This window comes from Aulonocara sp. 'chitande type north' Nkhata Bay, linkage group LG8 (assembly GCF_057382095.1).
Source record: "Aulonocara sp. 'chitande type north' Nkhata Bay isolate Kocher_YH1m ecotype deep benthic linkage group LG8, A_spYH_male_GT1.1, whole genome shotgun sequence".
In the NCBI taxonomy this organism is placed as follows: Eukaryota; Metazoa; Chordata; class Actinopteri; order Cichliformes; family Cichlidae; genus Aulonocara; species Aulonocara sp. 'chitande type north' Nkhata Bay.
The window spans coordinates 11116820-11134880 of NC_141351.1; the positions used below are offsets into that span (position 1 = coordinate 11116820).

General features: G+C 43.0%; 1 protein-coding gene across 3 annotated transcripts in view; it reads right to left on the reverse strand.

Moving 5' to 3' along the window:
* Nucleotides 1-777: 777 nt before the first annotated feature.
* The window catches only part of LOC147323251 (integrin alpha-M-like), a 32421-nt gene continuing 15137 nt past the window's right edge, over nucleotides 778-18061 (reverse strand). For all 3 annotated transcript variants that reach the window (XM_086303508.1, XM_086303509.1, XM_086303510.1), the window contains 15 exons: nucleotides 12328-12470; nucleotides 12068-12219; nucleotides 11821-11946; nucleotides 8571-8644; nucleotides 2868-3009; nucleotides 2690-2788; nucleotides 2517-2596; nucleotides 2346-2432; nucleotides 2190-2259; nucleotides 2000-2095; nucleotides 1810-1890; nucleotides 1576-1686; nucleotides 1314-1427; nucleotides 1124-1234; nucleotides 778-938 (listed from right to left, as the gene is read on the reverse strand). In XM_086303508.1, coding sequence (XP_086159634.1) covers nucleotides 840-938; nucleotides 1124-1234; nucleotides 1314-1427; nucleotides 1576-1686; nucleotides 1810-1890; nucleotides 2000-2095; nucleotides 2190-2259; nucleotides 2346-2432; nucleotides 2517-2596; nucleotides 2690-2788; nucleotides 2868-3009; nucleotides 8571-8644; nucleotides 11821-11946; nucleotides 12068-12219; nucleotides 12328-12470 — 1585 coding nt within the window. In that variant the 3' untranslated portion in view covers nucleotides 778-839. The remainder of the gene's footprint in view (nucleotides 939-1123; nucleotides 1235-1313; nucleotides 1428-1575; nucleotides 1687-1809; nucleotides 1891-1999; nucleotides 2096-2189; nucleotides 2260-2345; nucleotides 2433-2516; nucleotides 2597-2689; nucleotides 2789-2867; nucleotides 3010-8570; nucleotides 8645-11820; nucleotides 11947-12067; nucleotides 12220-12327; nucleotides 12471-18061) is intronic.

Here is an 18061-nt window from a genome sequence, read left to right on the forward strand (position 1 = left end):
CCAGTCTTTGGAGATATGGGACTGCCACTGGTTGCAGAATCTCATCTTGATATTTCTCTGCACTGAAATGGCTTCCAGTGATGACAAGCACTGCTTCTTCCAGTGAGGGAGATGCTTCACCACGCTATCACACTGCCTCCACCAGCAATCAGCACAGAGTTCTCATAGCGTTGTCAAAATCTTTTCCATACTTTGATCCTAAGATCCAACTGGTGTAGGCAGAATTTGGACTCATTGCTGAAAACTACGTCCCTCCACATTTTGATTCTAGTGCACATGTTGCAGATACCAGTGCAAACAGGGCTGATAGTTAAGTGCAGGCATGGTAGGCTTCCTGGTAGCCCCATGAGACTAGCTGTGTGCAATCCCTTCCAGATTGTCTGTGTCGGGAGCCACTGACCATGCTGTCCTGCAAACCTTGAGTGCAGAGGTGTAGATGACTGTCTACAGTTCCTAAGTGCTGGCAAGGCAAGAAAACTGTCTTCTTGTGATGTTTTCTTCTTTGCAGCCAGTCTCTGACATCCCCCATTATACGGAACTTGGCCTTAGAATTGGAGATGGTACTGGGGCTCACTCAAAATATTGATGTAGCTTAGTTATGCGGAAAACTAGTTTGAGGTTGCCCTAAAGCACTAAAGCTCTATCCAGATCACTCAAATGTGGCCTGCTTGGAGCAGACACCAGCAGACCGTTCCAGCTATAAAAATGCTTTCCCACACTATAAGATTTTTTTTAACAAGAACTGTTACAACAAAGGGATAATCAACCAAACACAAATTTCCTTGTTTAATTTTTGTTTTAACTTTACAGTAAATGTACAACAACAAATATGAGCTTTGTTATTCTGTTTGGGATTCATTTCCATCAGTTCCCGGTTCCAGATCGGTCTCTGCATTTTCATTCATCATCTGTGAATATTTACTCTTGAAAAACCCAGCCTAGGAGTGCAAGGGGAAAAAATGAAAGTGCAGAGATCATTCATTAGACTTACATTCAAAATTAAAGCAAATAACTACATGAGTAAATATAAACTCTTGAACTTTGTTTAAAAAATTAGACATACTCTCTAAAAACCTTTCACAGCTGTGTGATGAGTTGAAAAAGTGTAAGAAGAGTCTTTCACCTTATACAGGCCAGCAGTGAGTAAAGCCAGAAAAGCCAACCCTCCCAGGGATCCTCCTATAATCTCTTTGGTGAAATTTGTCTGAGGATACACTTCTACCTCGACTATAATCTGAGAGATAAGGTAACAGAATGTGGATGATATTCAAGCTCTTGTGTAACTCAAACGAGAGAAAGTAATGCTAAATCACCTTGCGAACAGGAGGATTGTTGTTAGACACTGTTGAAAAGTAGATGTACTGGCTTTGGTCATAATCCACAGTGGCTGTACTGGTCAAGAGGAATTTGGCAGATTGAAGTCCAATCTTAGAAAAAATGAAACGAGTTAAGCCTAAATTAGGTATTATTTGATTTAACTGTAAAATGGTTATATCTGAAGATTTAATGAAGGTACTCATACATACTCAGGAAAAGTATTAATGAAACAATTTTAAAAAACTATTCTTTAATTACCTGCTCTATCCATCCTGAACTGAGATTGCCAGAGATTTCGTATGTCCTACTCTGCAGTCTTCCCATGAAGGTGTTGCACTTGAACACTCTGCACATGGCTACAGAGCAGTCCTGTGGGTGATTTAAAGAAGACTGAATGAAACAAATCTTGTATTCAGTACAATGTTGTGTTTTGAATCAGTACCATGGTTCAGTTTTAACAGGTAGGTAGCAAAAGTACAGACGGATACTTACCACCACTTTATCCTTTTGTATCTGTGGAACAAAATCTTTGACACTTGGTTCTTCATCATTTTCTGTCTGACAGTCTACAATCTGAAATACATTTAAAATAGCATCAGGGTGATTGGTCCTGTTTTTACCTCATTCACCCATCACACAGCTAAATCTGACCCATTTTTAGATCTTCTGACACATATATTACCTGTAGGCTGCTCAATACCCAAATCTCTTTTTCACCAAGCTTCACTGGAACCTTGATCACCACAGTGAAATTAAACGCTCTGATATCATTTGTAACCTAAAACATGGGGAGTAAAGAAAAAGCAGTCAAACACTATTATGGTTAAGTCTAATTCACACAATCATATTTATTATATTTTATTACATTTTACCTTGATTGATTGTTGGACTGGTATCTGAAAATTATCCATCCCAAAAGTGAAATTGCTGTAACTGAAGGAGCTAAACAGATACATGTTAAACATTAAATACATACTGTGTAAAACAAAATGTGTAATTCATCTTATAACGAACAGAACAACACATACTTTTCAAATGTCATGAAAATGCTGTATTTCACATCAATCCATTTATTTTTGTAGATTTCACTCGTTGTAGCGTTCTCCTGATTTCCACTGAAAGACAGAAGTGAAATGATTTGTACTGTGTCTGTGGGGTTATTGCTTAAATGAGAAGGACCTCTACTAAATGAACAGTACCTGGTGGCATTAGCAGTGATAAAGATCTTCCTCTCTAGTTGAGTGTTTGTTTCGATACCATATGAGACAATGAAGAAAGCCTTGATTGAATTGAAGAAGAGAGATCAGAGTGATTGCTCATTTTGTTAAACTGTGTAGAAGTTAACAGACAAAATCATACCACAATAACAAACCTTAGTTCTGCTCTTGAAAATTGGCCTTTCAATAGTACAGTCTGTCCTTCCACGGGATAAACCAGCTTCACTGTCCAAGGAATTGCACTCAATTCTTCCCTTTATTAGAAAAGAAAATGACTGCTGGATGCACTGGGAGAGCAGCAAATCAATGATGAACTTGATCCTGACACATTACCTGCTGAATGGTGAACTTCCTGTAAGAGAGTCCAGCTGGATACGTGAGAATAACACGGCTGTTGTAGGAGTTTTCCCCTCTGTTCTCCACTGAGACTGTGACATTCAAAAGCTCATCGATGCCCACTTTAACCTCTAAGGATCTGACAGAGGACAAGAATAAAGCAAGACTGCACTGTGATGCTGAAGTTGTAGGAGGCTAAATATAGTATAGCTTTGTGTTGAATACTAACATATTAATATTCAAATCCAAATCCAATTTATTTATATAGCACATTTAAAAACAAAAGGTTTGTCCAAAGTGCTGTACAAAAACACAGTGTAAAACACAAGATAAAACCACTGACACTTACATAAAACATAATAAAACACAAACTATCAATGTCAACACAACGCATACAAATATCAACTCACGCCAGTCTGAACGCTATCGAAAAAAGATGTGTTTTCAAAAGCGCTTTAAAAACAGGAAACAAAAATGCCTGTCTAATATTTAAAGGCAGCGTATTCCAAAGTTTTGGTGCCATAATTGAAAAGGCTCGCTTTCCTCTGCATTTGAGCCTTGATTTTGGGACAACCAACAGCAGCTGGTCAGCTGATCTGAGGGTCCGTGAAAGAATATATGGCTGAAGTAACTCGGAAAGGTATGGGGGAGCAAGACCATTAAGGCATTTATAAACCAGTGTTAGGACTTTGAAATTAATTCTGTGATGAACAGGAAGCCAGTGAAGAGAAGACAGGATAGGTGTTACATGATCATGCCTGTGGGTACCAGTTAAGAGGTGGGCAGCAGCATTTTGAACGAGCTGAAGACAAGCAAGAGACCCTTGGCTGACTCCAACATAAAGTCCATTGCAATAGTCAAGCTGTGTTGAAATAAAGGCATGTATTACCTTCTCCGTGTCACGTCTTGACAAAACTGGCTTCAGCTTTGCTATTTGCCTCAGCTGGAAAAAGCTTTTTTGCAACACTGAATTAATATGTTTGTTCTATTTAAAATCTGAGTCCATAATGACTCCCAAGTTTGTCACATGCTGCTTGATATAAGACCCTAGCCAACCATAATTTACAAGCGGGTTGCATGAAATATTATTAGGTCTAAATACAATCACCTCTGTTTTACTCTCATTGAAACTCAAAAAGTTCAGAGCCATCCAAGCTTTGACATCTTCAAGGCAGTTTAAAAGGATTTGGATGGAGCCTGGGCGATTTGGTGCTAAAGGCAAATAAATTTGGCAGTCGTCTGCGTAACAGTGAAAGGATATTTCATGTTTTCTATAAATAGACCCGAAAGGGAGCAGGTATAATGAAAAAAGAAGAGGGCCAAGGATTGAGCCCTGGGGCACCCCACACGAAAGGGGGGCTGAGGTGGACTCAAAATTTTCAACTTTAACACTTTTCAACTTTTAGTGGGGCCATAATGTTTAGGGTTTCAGTACAGGTTTCTTGGAACTGCAATAGCAGCTCATCCAGACTAAGTCCTAAACTAATTTCAGGGTCTATAAAAGCATTTTTTTCTATAAAAGTTGAGGAGAAGAGCGCAGCAGTGGAAGAATTAAAGATTCGGCAGCGCCTGGGTGGAGCGCGAGCTTTAAACTCATGCACAAGAGAAATGTCAAATAAAACAGGTTTGTGATCAGAAAACACAGAAATGAAGCTAGACTCACCAATTTTCATCCATGTCTCAGTCACAAAAAGGAGATTCAAACCATTTGAAGAAAATAAATCGTTTATGACAAACGTTTTACTTGCTATGGACCGGGCATTTATTAAAGCCATCCTCGTTGGAACTGGAGTCTGGGAAGAAGTTTTCTGTGAAGCCCAAGTTAATGACCGCAAATTCACAAAGTTTATTCCACGACGCCCAAGACGTAAAAAACATTGGCGAGCAGGCTCACATGCACACGAGCTTACGACAGGAACCAGACAAGGGGCAACATGCTCCAGGAGACGCCTTGAGATGTGATGGAACAGACTATAATCCACTGGAGCAGCCGCTACAGAAAAAGTAAGGCAGGCTTTAAGCTTCACTAGCCGACCGGCACGTTTACGATGCGTCGGAGCAGGAGGAAGTGCTCCACGTAGCAGGTAAGCAGGAACATCAGCCAGGGATGGTGGATACCCTGTTGTTTGTCCTTGCTGATTAGTCAGAAAACATTGAAGATCAAAAAGTTTTTGGCGTTCATATACCAGTTGCGAGTTGATTTGGGTGGCACAAATTGTACAAAACAAAATTGACAGAGACAGACGGCAAGCCACACACACCGGCGCCATCATGCATCAATATTGGCAGTCAGGAAGCTCCCTATATTATTTTAATTTGCTGTCATTTGCTGGTGATCATAAAACACAAAAAATAACTGATGATGCATTATGAAAAAAGGTATTACCGTTAGGGCTGGGTATCGTCACTGATTACTAGAATCGATTCGATTCCGATTCACAAGGTCCCGAATCGATTTGATCCATGATTCGATTCAATTAAATTTGAATATGGGAAATTTTGCCTCAGACAGTCAGAAATATTATAATTCAGATCAGAACATTTACATATTTTTGTATCTATAATAAGAAAGCTGACACTCGCAAGACTTTATCAAAGGTGTGAGCATCACAGCAGATGCCTTTGTGTCAAAGTAGCTGAAGATAAAACACAGAAAAACATGAAGGTGATTTTCCTGGCCTGGGATTTTATACAAATATTCTGCAGTACATCAAAAACGAAAGAAAACCATTAATCAACATATGAACATTACCTCTGAAGTTAAAGCGGTTTTATTAGAGACACTGCTGAGCGTTTTCCATTTTGCATAATTGTAAAAGTTTAAATTTGTTCAGTAGCCTGTTGAACGGCAGAAATTAGGTTTTCTTTTCGGAAGTAACTAAAAGGAACAAAAACAGTGGCCGACAGCGCTGTAAACAACGGTAGACTTGTGCGTAACAAGCAAGCGAATAATGCAGAAAACAGAGATTTAGATGGGAAACTGTTCTTGGAGTACAGAGAGAGGGGTGGGGGAGTGAGAGAGCTGTGCATGAAGTGTGATTTTATCGTGGTGGAAGCAAAACAGCAAAAGTAAGAGTGAATTCATGACGATGTTTATGTGAAGTGTAGTTTGGATCTTCTTTCTCTGCTGGTTCAGTCAATATTGTTTGGTGAGTGATTAAACCTGCATCTTCAGAATCAGCGCAAAAAGGGCGTAAACAAAAAAGCGCGGACCCGCCGACGGATCAGAATCGGTGAGCTGTCGGCTTTCAGCCCCAACCCTGCCCATGCCGTTTTGTGAGAAAAGCGACATCTCGCTGCTTTTGATCTGTCGGCGGGTCCGCGCTTTGTGTTTACGTCTTTGTGCAGAATCCATGTACCTGCTCTCATTTACTGTTTAGCTGTTTGGTGGTTGTCGAAATTTTGTGAGGTTTAACCTGAGATTCTGGCGTTTTGGGCAAAATAAATTTATATTAAAAAATCGATTCAGGATTTTAATGAATCGATATCACATTATCAAAGCCAGAATCGATTTTAAATCAATAAATCGATTATCAAAACCCCTAATTACCATCCATTGATTTTCGGACTCTTATCCAGGTGTGGATCATGGAGGCCTCTGTCTAGGCAGAAATGCCCTGAGTTCTTTCTCGCAGCCAGCTCCTTTAGCTCATCCAGTGGGACATCAAAGCATTCCCAGGTCAAATAAGCGCTCTCTAGTAATCTCTAGTAATCAGAATGGATGTCTCTAGGTGTCTTAGTCAGATGCTGACCCACCTCAACTGGTTCATTTCAGTAGAGAGGAGTAGCAGCTCTACTCTGATATCCTCTCAAATGACTCTGCAGAAGTCATTCTCTTTTGGAGAAAGCTAATTTCTGCCGTATTCTTTTGGGCAATTCCCAGACCTCACAGCCATAGGTGATGGGTGGGAAATAGATTTTTTTGCTACAACAGACCAGTACAGCATCCACATCACTGCAGTTGCCATGTCAATCCGCCTGTCAATATCCCTCTCCACTCTCCTATTACTTGCCCCTAACACAAAGTGAGCACACCCCCACTGTTTCAGCTGAGGCCTATGGTCTCAGACTTCTGATGTTGATTCTCATTTCATCTACTTCACACTCAACTGCAAACCACCATAGTGTACACTGGAGGTCATCACCTGATGAGGTCATAAAAGTTGTGAACAGAATTGGTAGCAAACGACAGTCCTAGAAGAGCTCAATGCTCACCAGGAAACGGTCTGGCATACTACTCTTATGGTTGTGCAGGGACTGAATGGCCTGTAACAGTAGCAGCCAAACCAAACCCCCATAAGATTCCCCAAGGGATACGCATCAATGCCTTCTCTAATAGTTCTCCAAAGCATATGTAGACAGGTTGGACCCATTGGTCCCATTACACTTTCACACAACCTCACTTGGGTCAAGAGCTGGTCCGGTGTTCCATGATTATGAGAACAACTGCATTTTTTTTCCTGGATCCACAGTTCAACTAATAGATGAGCTCTACTTTCCACCTTCGTGGAGGAGGGATGAAGAGTGTGGTCCCTTGGAGCATACCCTTCAGCATTAGTTGGTTAGTCCCCAGGAGAGGCATCTTGAACCACCCCATACAGGGACTTCAAGAAAGCTGGGTACACTGACAGTCAGATGTGTTTTCAAACCCAATGGCGTAGGAAAGCAACCCTCTAATCTAGCTGGGAAAACCAAACCACGGTCATACAAGTATACCCAGCCTTGCTCGTTGCCTTTCACTGATTTCTTGTTTCTTTAATAACTGTCAATAAACCAACATCTCAATGATTTGAGCTATGTTTCTGTCTGTCATGGTTTGTGGGAGCATTGTGCTGGATGTTTCTGGATGGCTCTTCGGTTACACCCTTGGGCGGGGCCACCAGCATCGCACTTGAATTCCATCCACAGGCAATCACAGGAGGACTACATCAACCAGTACGGCCTGCTGCTCCGTTCAGCCACTCTCAGTGGTCCTACCTGCCTGCCCTGCACGCTGGATAACAGTCTCTGTAACTTCATCCCTCTAGATTCTCTCACAAACGTTTTCCCCCTTCGAGCTCCGTGGTCTGGCTCGGACAGTAAGCACGCAGCATCATTATCCTGCTTTGCTGTCTCTCCTCTGCTTCCCTGCAGCTAAGTAATTGTTTCCTCTTCTGTTTCAGGTTTCCCACGGTCCCAATCACAGCTTCTCTCCCCACTCACCTCCATATTTGCTCCTGTTTCCTCAGGCCTGAGTTTAACTTTCACTTTCAGAGTTTGCTATTGTTTTCTCACAAAAGAAATAAAATGTATATAGTTCGCTGCTAAATTTGTGCTGAGTCTGCTTCTGGGTCCAGTATTCATGACAGTGTCTAAGGTTTAGTGAACCTCAATGCCTTCTTGGGGATTGGTATAATTTTGAAATAAATATTCCCTGCCATTGTTGGGTTTGTTTCTTTAATCTTAATATGTCGTGGTAATCTCTCAATCACATACTACCACCATTGTGTGTGTGTGTGTTATCATTGTTGTCTCTTTTATTAGGATAAAATGATGGAGACTAAATACCAAACTGTCCCAAAATATCTATGTGCTTCAAAATTGAAGTTTTAAGTGTCTTTCGAGTGTACAATTTATGAAATACATGTTACATGTTATGAAACCTAGCAAGTGACTAAAAACACAAGCAAAGCTAAACAAAGTTTTGTAATTCTGCCTCACCTGGTGAAGTTGAAATCCACTTTCAGGTTATCAACACATTTGTTGTCAGTTCCACAGTTGATCTCAAACCCTAACTGTGGAAGAGAGTGTGATGTCAAAAACATTTATATTACACATTATTCACAGAATAAATGTAAACGTTTTACAGATGAATCCAGCAAACAATTTGTGTGTTCTACCCAATTGAAGATGGAGAACCAGCTTCAACAAAACAACGTTGGTGAAGTCTGGAGAGGCCTCAGAACCATCTCGGGCCACAAACAGCAGAACTCTCTGCCTGGGAGGGATGTGAGATGGGCAAATGAACTGAATCATTTCTTCAACAGATTTGATTCAGCCATGAGGCAGTCTGCAACATCGGCTGCAGACTCACCCACCCCCACTGCTGCTGTTCCACCTCAGACACTTCACACCTCCTCTATTCACCCTGCTCACTCCCCCCCACCCCCAACAACAGCATCCAATACACACTCAACACAAGGCTCCAGCCTGTCTCTCTCAACCACCCAGGTTAGGAGGGAACTGAGGAGGATTAATGGCAAGAAGGCAGCGGGTCCAGATGGCATCAGCTCGAGGGTCGTCAGGTCCTGCGCAGACCAACTGTGTGGGGTGATGGAGCACCTCTTCAACCTGAGCCTGAGGTTGGGAAGAGTCCCACAGCTCTGGAAAACCTCCTGTGTTGTACCAGTGCCAAAGACTTCACGCCCCAAGGACCTCAACAGCTACAGGCCGGTGGCTCTGACATCCCACCTGATGAAGACCCTGGAGCGGTTGGTCCTGGCTCAGCTTCGGCGCCTAACAAGCTCATCACTGGACCCACTTCAGTTTGCCTACCAGCCTGGCATTGGAGCGGATGATGCCGTCATTCACCTCCTACATCGTTCCCTCGCTCACCTGGAGACCGCTGGAAGCACTGTGAGAATCATGTTCTTTGATTTCTCCAGTGCCTTCAACACTATTCTTCCCTCGGTTCTGAAGGACAAGCTGGAGAACTCTGGAGTGGACCATCACCTCACTACCTGGATTTTGGACTACCTCACCGACCGACCACAGTATGTGAGGACTCAGGGCTGTGTGTCGGACAGGGTCGTCTGCAGTACGGGGGCCCCACAGGGAACGGTTCTGGCTCCGTTCCGCTTCACCATCTACACTGCAGACTTCTCCCACAATTCCACCCAGTGCTTCCTGCAGAAGTTCTCTGATGACTCTGCAATAGTCGGCCTCATCACTGATGGGGACGACAAGGAGTACAGAGGACTGACTCAAGACTTTGTGGACTGGTGCCAGCTGAACTACCTCCAGATCAACGCCAGTAAAACCAAGGAGCTGGTGGTAGACTTCCGCAGGCACAAGCATTCTCCACTGCAACCACTGAACATCCAGGGTATGGACATTGAGGCTGTGGACAGCTACAGGTACCTTGGTGTTCATCTGAACAACAGACTGGACTGGACTCATAACTCAGACGCCCTCTACAGGAAAGGGCAGAGCAGGCTGTACCTCCTGCGGAGACTCAGGTCGTTTGGGGTGGAGGGCCCACTCCTGAAGACCTTCTATGACTCTGTGGTGGCTTCTGCTATCTTTTATGGTGTGGTCTGCTGGGGCGGCAGCATCTCTGCTGGGGACAGGAAGAGACTGAACAGGGTGATCCGAAGGGCCAGCTCTGTTCTAGGATGCCCTCTGGACCCAGTGGAGGTGGTGAGTGACAGGAGAATGGCGGCTAAGCTGTCATCCCTGTTGGACAACGTCTCCCACCCCATGCAGCAGACTGTGACAGCACTGAGCAGCTCCTTCAGTGGGAGACTGCGGCACCCACGGTGTGGGACGGAGAGATTTCGCAGGTCTTTCCTCCCCACTGCTGTCAGACTCCACAACAAAGACTTTAACTGAACAAACACACACATCCACACATGTGCAATAACACTAAGTGCAATAATCTTTTCTGGCATCGTTGTATTTTTACTCAGTTGTATATAGCATTCGTATTCTATTTTTATCTTATTGTATATTTTTATTCTATTTTATTCTACTGTATATAGTATATTATTTTATTCTATTCTGTACAGCTGTGTACTGTATTTATTCTTATTGTATTCTAATTTTTGCGTCATAACTTTTGCACTGTCCACTTCCTGCTGTGACAAAACAAATTTCCCACGTGTGGGACTAATAAAGGTTATCTTATCTTATCTTATCTTATCTTAATGCCGGGTGTAAGATAAAGTAAAAAGTAGCCTTATATTTTTCAGTAATGCAGTAATGTAATGTGTTACGGTACTGAATTCAGTAATTAAACTTCAATTACAATTATATTGTTACTAGTGTTGCAAAGTTTTCTTTAGTTATTTGCTGGTTGGTTGGACAGAAAATATCAAAGAAAATTGGTTTTCTTCCTGCGCACTTGTGCTAAAATTAGCTCATTTCACTTTGTGTGCGGGAGGAGGGAAATAGTTGAGTGATCTACAGTAGAAAGAGAGGAGAGGAGACTGCAATGGTAAAATGCAAACTGCATCCAGGACAGAAACAGCAGCTGTTTGCACAGCTAACACTAATTGGATTATTGGAAGCATCTTCGCAGACAGCATGCTAGCAAAAAAAACTAGCCAACAGAGGAACGTTAAAGCTGAGCATAGCCCAATCAGGTAAGAAAGGAAGTGATTAGCAGTCGAGCTTGAAGCCTCCATTTCTATCCATTAATGTTTATAAAGGAGAATCAATGTTGCAACCATTTCAAAATCTCTTGTGTTTATATGTAAACACTAAAGGAAAGATCATATGTGTTTTCTCATTGGGATAGGGATTGCATTGGCGTGTCAGACTGTAGCCTAAGATTTATATTATTTACTTATAATTATGAGACAATGCATTTTGGGTCATTTCATGGAGTAACAAGAAAATAATGTAATGATCAGTGTAATAAACTACTTTAGTAATTTTGTAGCATATTGGATTACTAACGATTAATTTCTAATATGCAACTTTTTTTGAGTAATGACCCCAAATATGTAGCTGTGCCTGATGTTGGTACTGGGAATAAAGTTCCTAATAATATTCTGGAAAGCAGCTTGCATTTATTGCAGTGGGATTCCACTGCAGGGATGTTGATGCATGTACTTCCAGTACTTCAACTGAATCTCTCCAGAAGGTATTCTTCAAGTGTATGCCAATAAAAAACACAATTGAGGAAAATAATTTTATAAAGACTGCCCTCAGATATCTGGTTAATAAAGTACCTATAAAGATTACTTACAGGATGAATGGTTGCTGTTTGAGCCTGCTGGGCAAGGCTTGGTCTGAGATTTGTGTTTGAGGGCAAACCATCAAACTTGAATTTGAGCTCATTGGAAAGTGAATTGAGAGCATCTTCTGGACAGGCCTGCAAGAAGAGATGAGTGCTGAGTTTAGATTCAGTGTTGGATGACTCTTAAAAACAAAATGGAAATCAAAATATATTGTTACACCAAGGTGAACTTTCTGATGTTGTTATTTGGTTTTACCTCAACAAGGAACTTCACAGTTGAGCATTTTTTTCTTATTAAGTCCACAGTAAGTGATCCTGACTGCTCTCGTTTCCCACCAACATATGCCCGGTTGCTTGGAGGTTTGCGAGTGGCATCCAGTGTTAAAGTGTAATTAATCCTTGCTTGAGCTGGAATAAATCAGTGTTTGATTTCAATGCTGCAATTTACATACGTTTAGAAAACATTAAATTGCTGGGCAGTGGCTTTGTAGTTCAGAAAAACCAAGAATGATGAACCTGTGTTGACTGTAGACACTCTGCTCATGGTAAAGCAAATTTCAGCTGTGTTCTGCAGTGGTTTTGAGCAGTCTAGATTCTGAGTAGGGATTTGGATTGGGCTGAATGACACCCCAGCTTCAACCATTACTATGGGTCTTGATCTAGAAAGTAGGAAAACACATGTGAACAAGATTTGACTTTTTGTTCTGACCTGAATTAGTAACAAGACTTCAATCTAATCTTTCCTTTGCCCTAACATTTCATATGAACAACTACAGCTCAAATATTTTGAGACATTTAACACCTAATAGTCCTGAAATCTTTTAAATGATAGATGATAATAATGAATTGGATTTATATAGCGCTTTTCAAGGCACCCAAAGCACTTTACAATGCCACTATTCATTCACACACTGGTGGAGGCAAGCTACAGTTGTAGCCACAGCTGCCCTGGGGCAGACGGACAGAAGCGAGGCTGCCATATCGCGCCATCGGCCCCTCTGGCCAACACCAGTAGGTGGTACGGTAAAGTGTCTTGCCCAAGGACACAACGGCCAGGACAGAGATCCCAGGGATCGAACCGGCGACCTTCCGGTTACAGATACGCTTCCCAACCCCCTGAGCCACAGTCATTCCATAAATGATGATTTATGGAATAATGAATTATAAATCAGGAATGCTTTTTAATGGAATATCTATGTAGATGTACATCAACATAGACCTATTTCCCATCACCATCACTCTTGTGTGCCAGTGGTGTAACTTCACAGTATTAATGGGTGGAGTAAATGATACCTATTTGATAATGTCAGCAGTGCTGAAACACATGGTATTGTATGAAAACATTTTTGTTATTGCATGCATTTCCATTTCTGTATGAACAAAGTTACAGTTTCACACATTTACTGCTTTTTTTTTTTAAATCAGCAGAGCATTTTTCATCATGTGGTAAAATAATTTGAAAAAAATGTCTAATCCTTTTGACTCCATAAACTTTTTGCCATGATCCTGTGTTTATGTATTTGGACATTTTGATTCTATCTTATTTGGATATATCTGAATAGTTCTGTTGTTCGTTCTACTGTGTTGTAGTAGTAATAAGGAAGTGTGTTTAGGTGCTTTTACTTTGAAAGGGAGCGGGCGGAAGGAGAGACGAGAGAGTGGAGGCAGCCACGAGAAAAGAGAGGAGAGAGAAAAGCGTGCGTGAGATGCTGCTAGCGTCTCCAGAGACTTTTTTCCAATGGACAGTGAGGATAAATCATCCCACGCCCACGGCTGAGTAACAGAGCGTGACTGTGAGGTGGTGCAGCCCGGACTGGTTTGCACTGTTGCCTCGAAATATCCCTAGTAAGCGGCGTGCTAACTTGGCTAATCGTAGTTAGCCATAAAGGCGGACTTCGCTGGACGTCACCTGACCTGCATGGAGTGGAAGACTACTGACTGCCAAGGCGGGTCGGTCAGGTTTGCTGCTTAAAAGGAGTAAGCGTGCAGCTCGGCGACCTAAGGGACGGACCTCTCGGCGTGCCGTGAGTGTATTGTGGACAAAAGACTAAGGTTTCCAGGTAGGAGCACCATTTTGTTTTCTTTTAGGACCGTTGGTTCCTACGCACCCTAGCATCGATCCAGGCCTGCACCGAGGGGACTTGGGAAATTGGGTGGTGTGAGAGTGTGTGGGGCCCATTATAGTAAAGAACTGTGTAACTGTTATTATTGTTATATTTTGTCATTGCAAGAGACTTCTTACTTTATTGATTTATTGGGTGTTTACCAAGTCATTCAGTAAACCTGCTTGGTTTAAACATAAGATTTTGTGTCTAGTACTGTTTCTTATCTATAGTTCAAAGTAAGGTAAAAGTGTATCTGTGTGTTATACGTGTGTAAATCAGGGGAACTTTCACTGAGGGCAACTAAGTAAGTTTAAGATAACTAGAACTCAGGGCGTACCCGGCTATAGTGGAGTACACAGTCAGGGGCGCTACATAAAATGGAGGCACCGCTGGGATATTTTGTTGTTTAAGTCTGAAGTTCCCAAACACGTGTATTTTGAGATAAAAGCAGTAACTTTGATATTGTTTGGTCATGGATGTTCAAGCTATGCACTCTGAGTTGTTCGAGGAGCTTCAGGAATGGAGTCGTGGAGAGACCTTAGATGAGGCTCACACACTGATGGTGCTTACTCCCAAAGGAGTGGAGATAGACCAAATAGAGCACACTCTGGAGAGTGTTAAAGCTTTGGGTCGAGTGTGGGTCAGAGGCCGGAGATACAACAAAGCGCTTGATAGGCTAACTGTCCTGTGTGAAACCAAAGAGAAAGTAGATGCCACAAGAATCCCACCTGAAGTGTACCCTACGGGGGCTGGTGAGCCGTGGTCCATCATAGTGACAGCTGAAGCTTCGCCTCGTGAGGATTTTTCCCAGAGTAAATCGAAACGCGGGGCAGAGGCACAGGAGAATGGTAATGGTAACAGAGTCGATAATCCGTGCTGTGGGCGATTTGTTGGCAAAGATGGAGAGACCCTCCAGTGAAGGCAATAGTTATTGTAACACCCCTTTCAACACTTGGGATACAGATTTAAATGGTTACCTGTGTGTTGGGCCAATAGCTGAGGTTCGACTACTGGAGCAGAGTGGATGACTAATGAAACGCTCTGAGAACTTGGTTTGATCAATTTGCATTCACAATTAAAGAATCTTACATACATACAATGAAAACAATAACAGTGCATGAAAGGAAAAATTGGGCCCAAGTCATGGAAAATAATAAACAAAACACACACAACCCCGGGGGATTTGACTCAGTCTCTCTCTCGTGTCAGCCGACACCCTTAAGTGTGAGTCCAGCAATGAGGATTCTCTTTGCAGGATGTGCAAAGGAGGAATGACGTGCAAATCTGTCCTACCACTTTAGTAGAGTTTGTACAGTTCACAGTTCGTCCAAAGAATTTAGTTCTCTTCTTAAAGCAATCATCTCAAGGATCCTGGAGGGGTGGCTCGCCATCTTTGGACTGGATCATCACTGAACTGTACTCCCAAGTAAAAAAACCTGACCCAGAAGAATCCGAGCAGTAACAAACTCTTTTCTGGTTAACAACAATTTCTAGATAGCTTATTTCCACCGTACAGTCCGACTGGATAAAAACAACCACGCTTTCCACTTGGAAAAAACGGACATTTCTTCCTCTCCCTCTCTCCTGATATCCATAGTTGCTATGCAGTGAACGGCAGGAGGCGGTACTTCCCCCTGTATACTTCAAGGACCATCAGGACATTATAGACATCTTCTATTTTATTAATTCTCAACAAAATAATTGAACTTAATAAAACTTAACAGTGAACTCAAAATACTAACATCACTCATAACACACTAAAACCCTTAGTAACACTCCAGGGTTACATTATCGTAGACTCAGAATGTTCTTGGGCACAATACCAACACCAGTTGGAGAAGAGACATTCGAACAGTGGGTTGAACAAGCACACCTAATGGTGGAGGAGAGTGACAGTTCTGCTAAAGAAAAGAGGCGCAGAATCATTGAGTCTTAAAGGTCCAGCACTAGCGGTGGTGAAAGCTGTGAGGACAGCTGATCCTGATATTAGCCCAGAACAATTTCTAGAAGCTGTTACAAAAGCTTTTGGCAGTGCTGAGACGGGTGAGGATTTGTACTTTGCTTCTCAGTTACTACAACAGCAACTGCAGGAAAAACTATCCAACTTTCTGAGGCGATTAGAGCAGTCGCTGAGCAGGGTAGTGAGTTGTGGTGGAATTGAAGCCCACCGTGTTGATAGGACCAGAGTAGAACAGCTCCTTAGGGGTGCTGTGTACTCCGACATGATGTTAGTGCAACTCAAGCTGAGAGACAGGAAAGAAACCCCACCCAGTTTTGTAGAGCTCTTAAGTGAGATCAGAAGTGAGGAGGAGTATGAAGCCTCCCGGGCTAAATTGCATCTGGTAGCACACAAAGTCCAAGCACAATCAGAACAGGACAACAGACAGATTGAAATTCAGAATCTGAAAACTGAGATTCGAGAACTGAAGTCTATGGTCTCATCCGTGGTAAACCAGTCATGCCCCGCACCAAGAGAAGTTGCAGAGCCTGTTCCAACAAGCAAGACTGATGGTGTAGAGAGTTCAGCAGATGGCGAAGTGGTTGCGCTGAGAAAACTGGTTAAAAGGTTGCAGCAGAAGCTGGACGCCAGAGAGCAAAGGTCTGTTGTGTCCTCTCCAGTTTTGAGAGTGGAGCTGTACAGGTCTGGTCTGAACTCTGCACGGACAGGTAGCACCAGTGATAAAGAAAGCAACTTTTGTTACCGCTGCGGAAAAAATGGGCATTTTGCTAGTAAGTGTGGAAATGCCGCAAACCAGGCCAAGGTTATCCAGAGGTTCATTCAGTCACGGAAAAAGCCCAAACAACGGGAATCATATCCCAAACCCCCTGATGCAGGTGATACCGTGTGTTCAGTTAAGAGGAGTGAAGTAGTCATGCTAGAGGACAGAGGGATCCCTAAAGGTTTGATAGGTCCATCTAATGTAAAGCAAGTCAGAGTGAATGGTGAACCGTGCAATGCTTTGTTAGACAGTGGGTCAAGAGTAACCATTATTTTTGAGAACTGGTATAAGGAGCACTTGTCAGGTGTCCCAATTTACCCAGTTTCAGGTCTGGCCATCTGGGGTTTGAGTGATTCTAGTTACCCTTATCTCGGCTATGTCGTTGTGGATGTGGAATTTCCCGAGCAAGTCAAAGGAGGTCACGAGACCATTTCGGTCTTAGCTTTGATCTGTCCCAACTCCAGAGGTCCGGACCTCTGGAGTTGGGACCCCATGATCATAGGCACCAATGCCTCCCTTTTCCAGAGATTGGCCACCTTGTGCCAGGACACCGTAGGCGTGAGTAGCGTGCAGACTGTAAGCCAAACAGCTGGAGTTTTAACCCCACCAGCCCCTGTGGAGATCCCTGTAGAGGATGAGGGTGGAGTAGGCTGGGTGAAGTGGGTTGGGCCCAGCTCCCTGTCACTCCCAGCCGGTCAAAGCTGTCATGCTATATGCCGGGTGGAGCTAGAAGAACCACTCAGCAAAGGCATATCAATGGTGGAAGCATCCCCAACCATTCCGTTGCCAGCTGGCATGCTGCTGCAGCCCATGGTGTTGTCTAGCTCTGCGTTGGAGGTAGACCATTTTGTTGTGGCAGTGCAGAATCAGTCTTCCCGGGATATCGTTCTCCCAGAAGGGACCGTTATGGGTCAGTTGTGTACGGTTGATACTGTAACTGCAGCAGTTGAAGTCTGTTCAAAAAAGGGGAAAGATCAGAGAGAGCTAGATCCCCTTCTCATAAATTTTGGCGACTCACCTTTGCCAAATGAATGGAAAGAGCGACTCCGACAGAAGTTGTCCAAGAGGGCTAATGTGTTTTCCCTCAGTGAGTGGGATGTCGGTCTGGCAACGGGAGTGGAGCATCACATTCAGATGTCAGACTCCAGACCATTCCGCGAACGGTCACGGCGTCTTGCACCAGCTGACATTGACGATGTGCGCAGACACATACAAGACCTATTACAAGCTGGCATTATCAAGGAATCTCGCAGTCCTTATGCCTCTCCCATTGTTATTGCCAGAAAGAAAAATGGCAGTATCAGGATGTGCATTGACTATCGAACGCTAAACCGTCGAACCATTCCTGATCAGTACACCACTCCCCGCATCGATGATGCACTTGATTGTTTGTCAGGGAGTAAGTGGTTCTCTGTCCTGGACCTT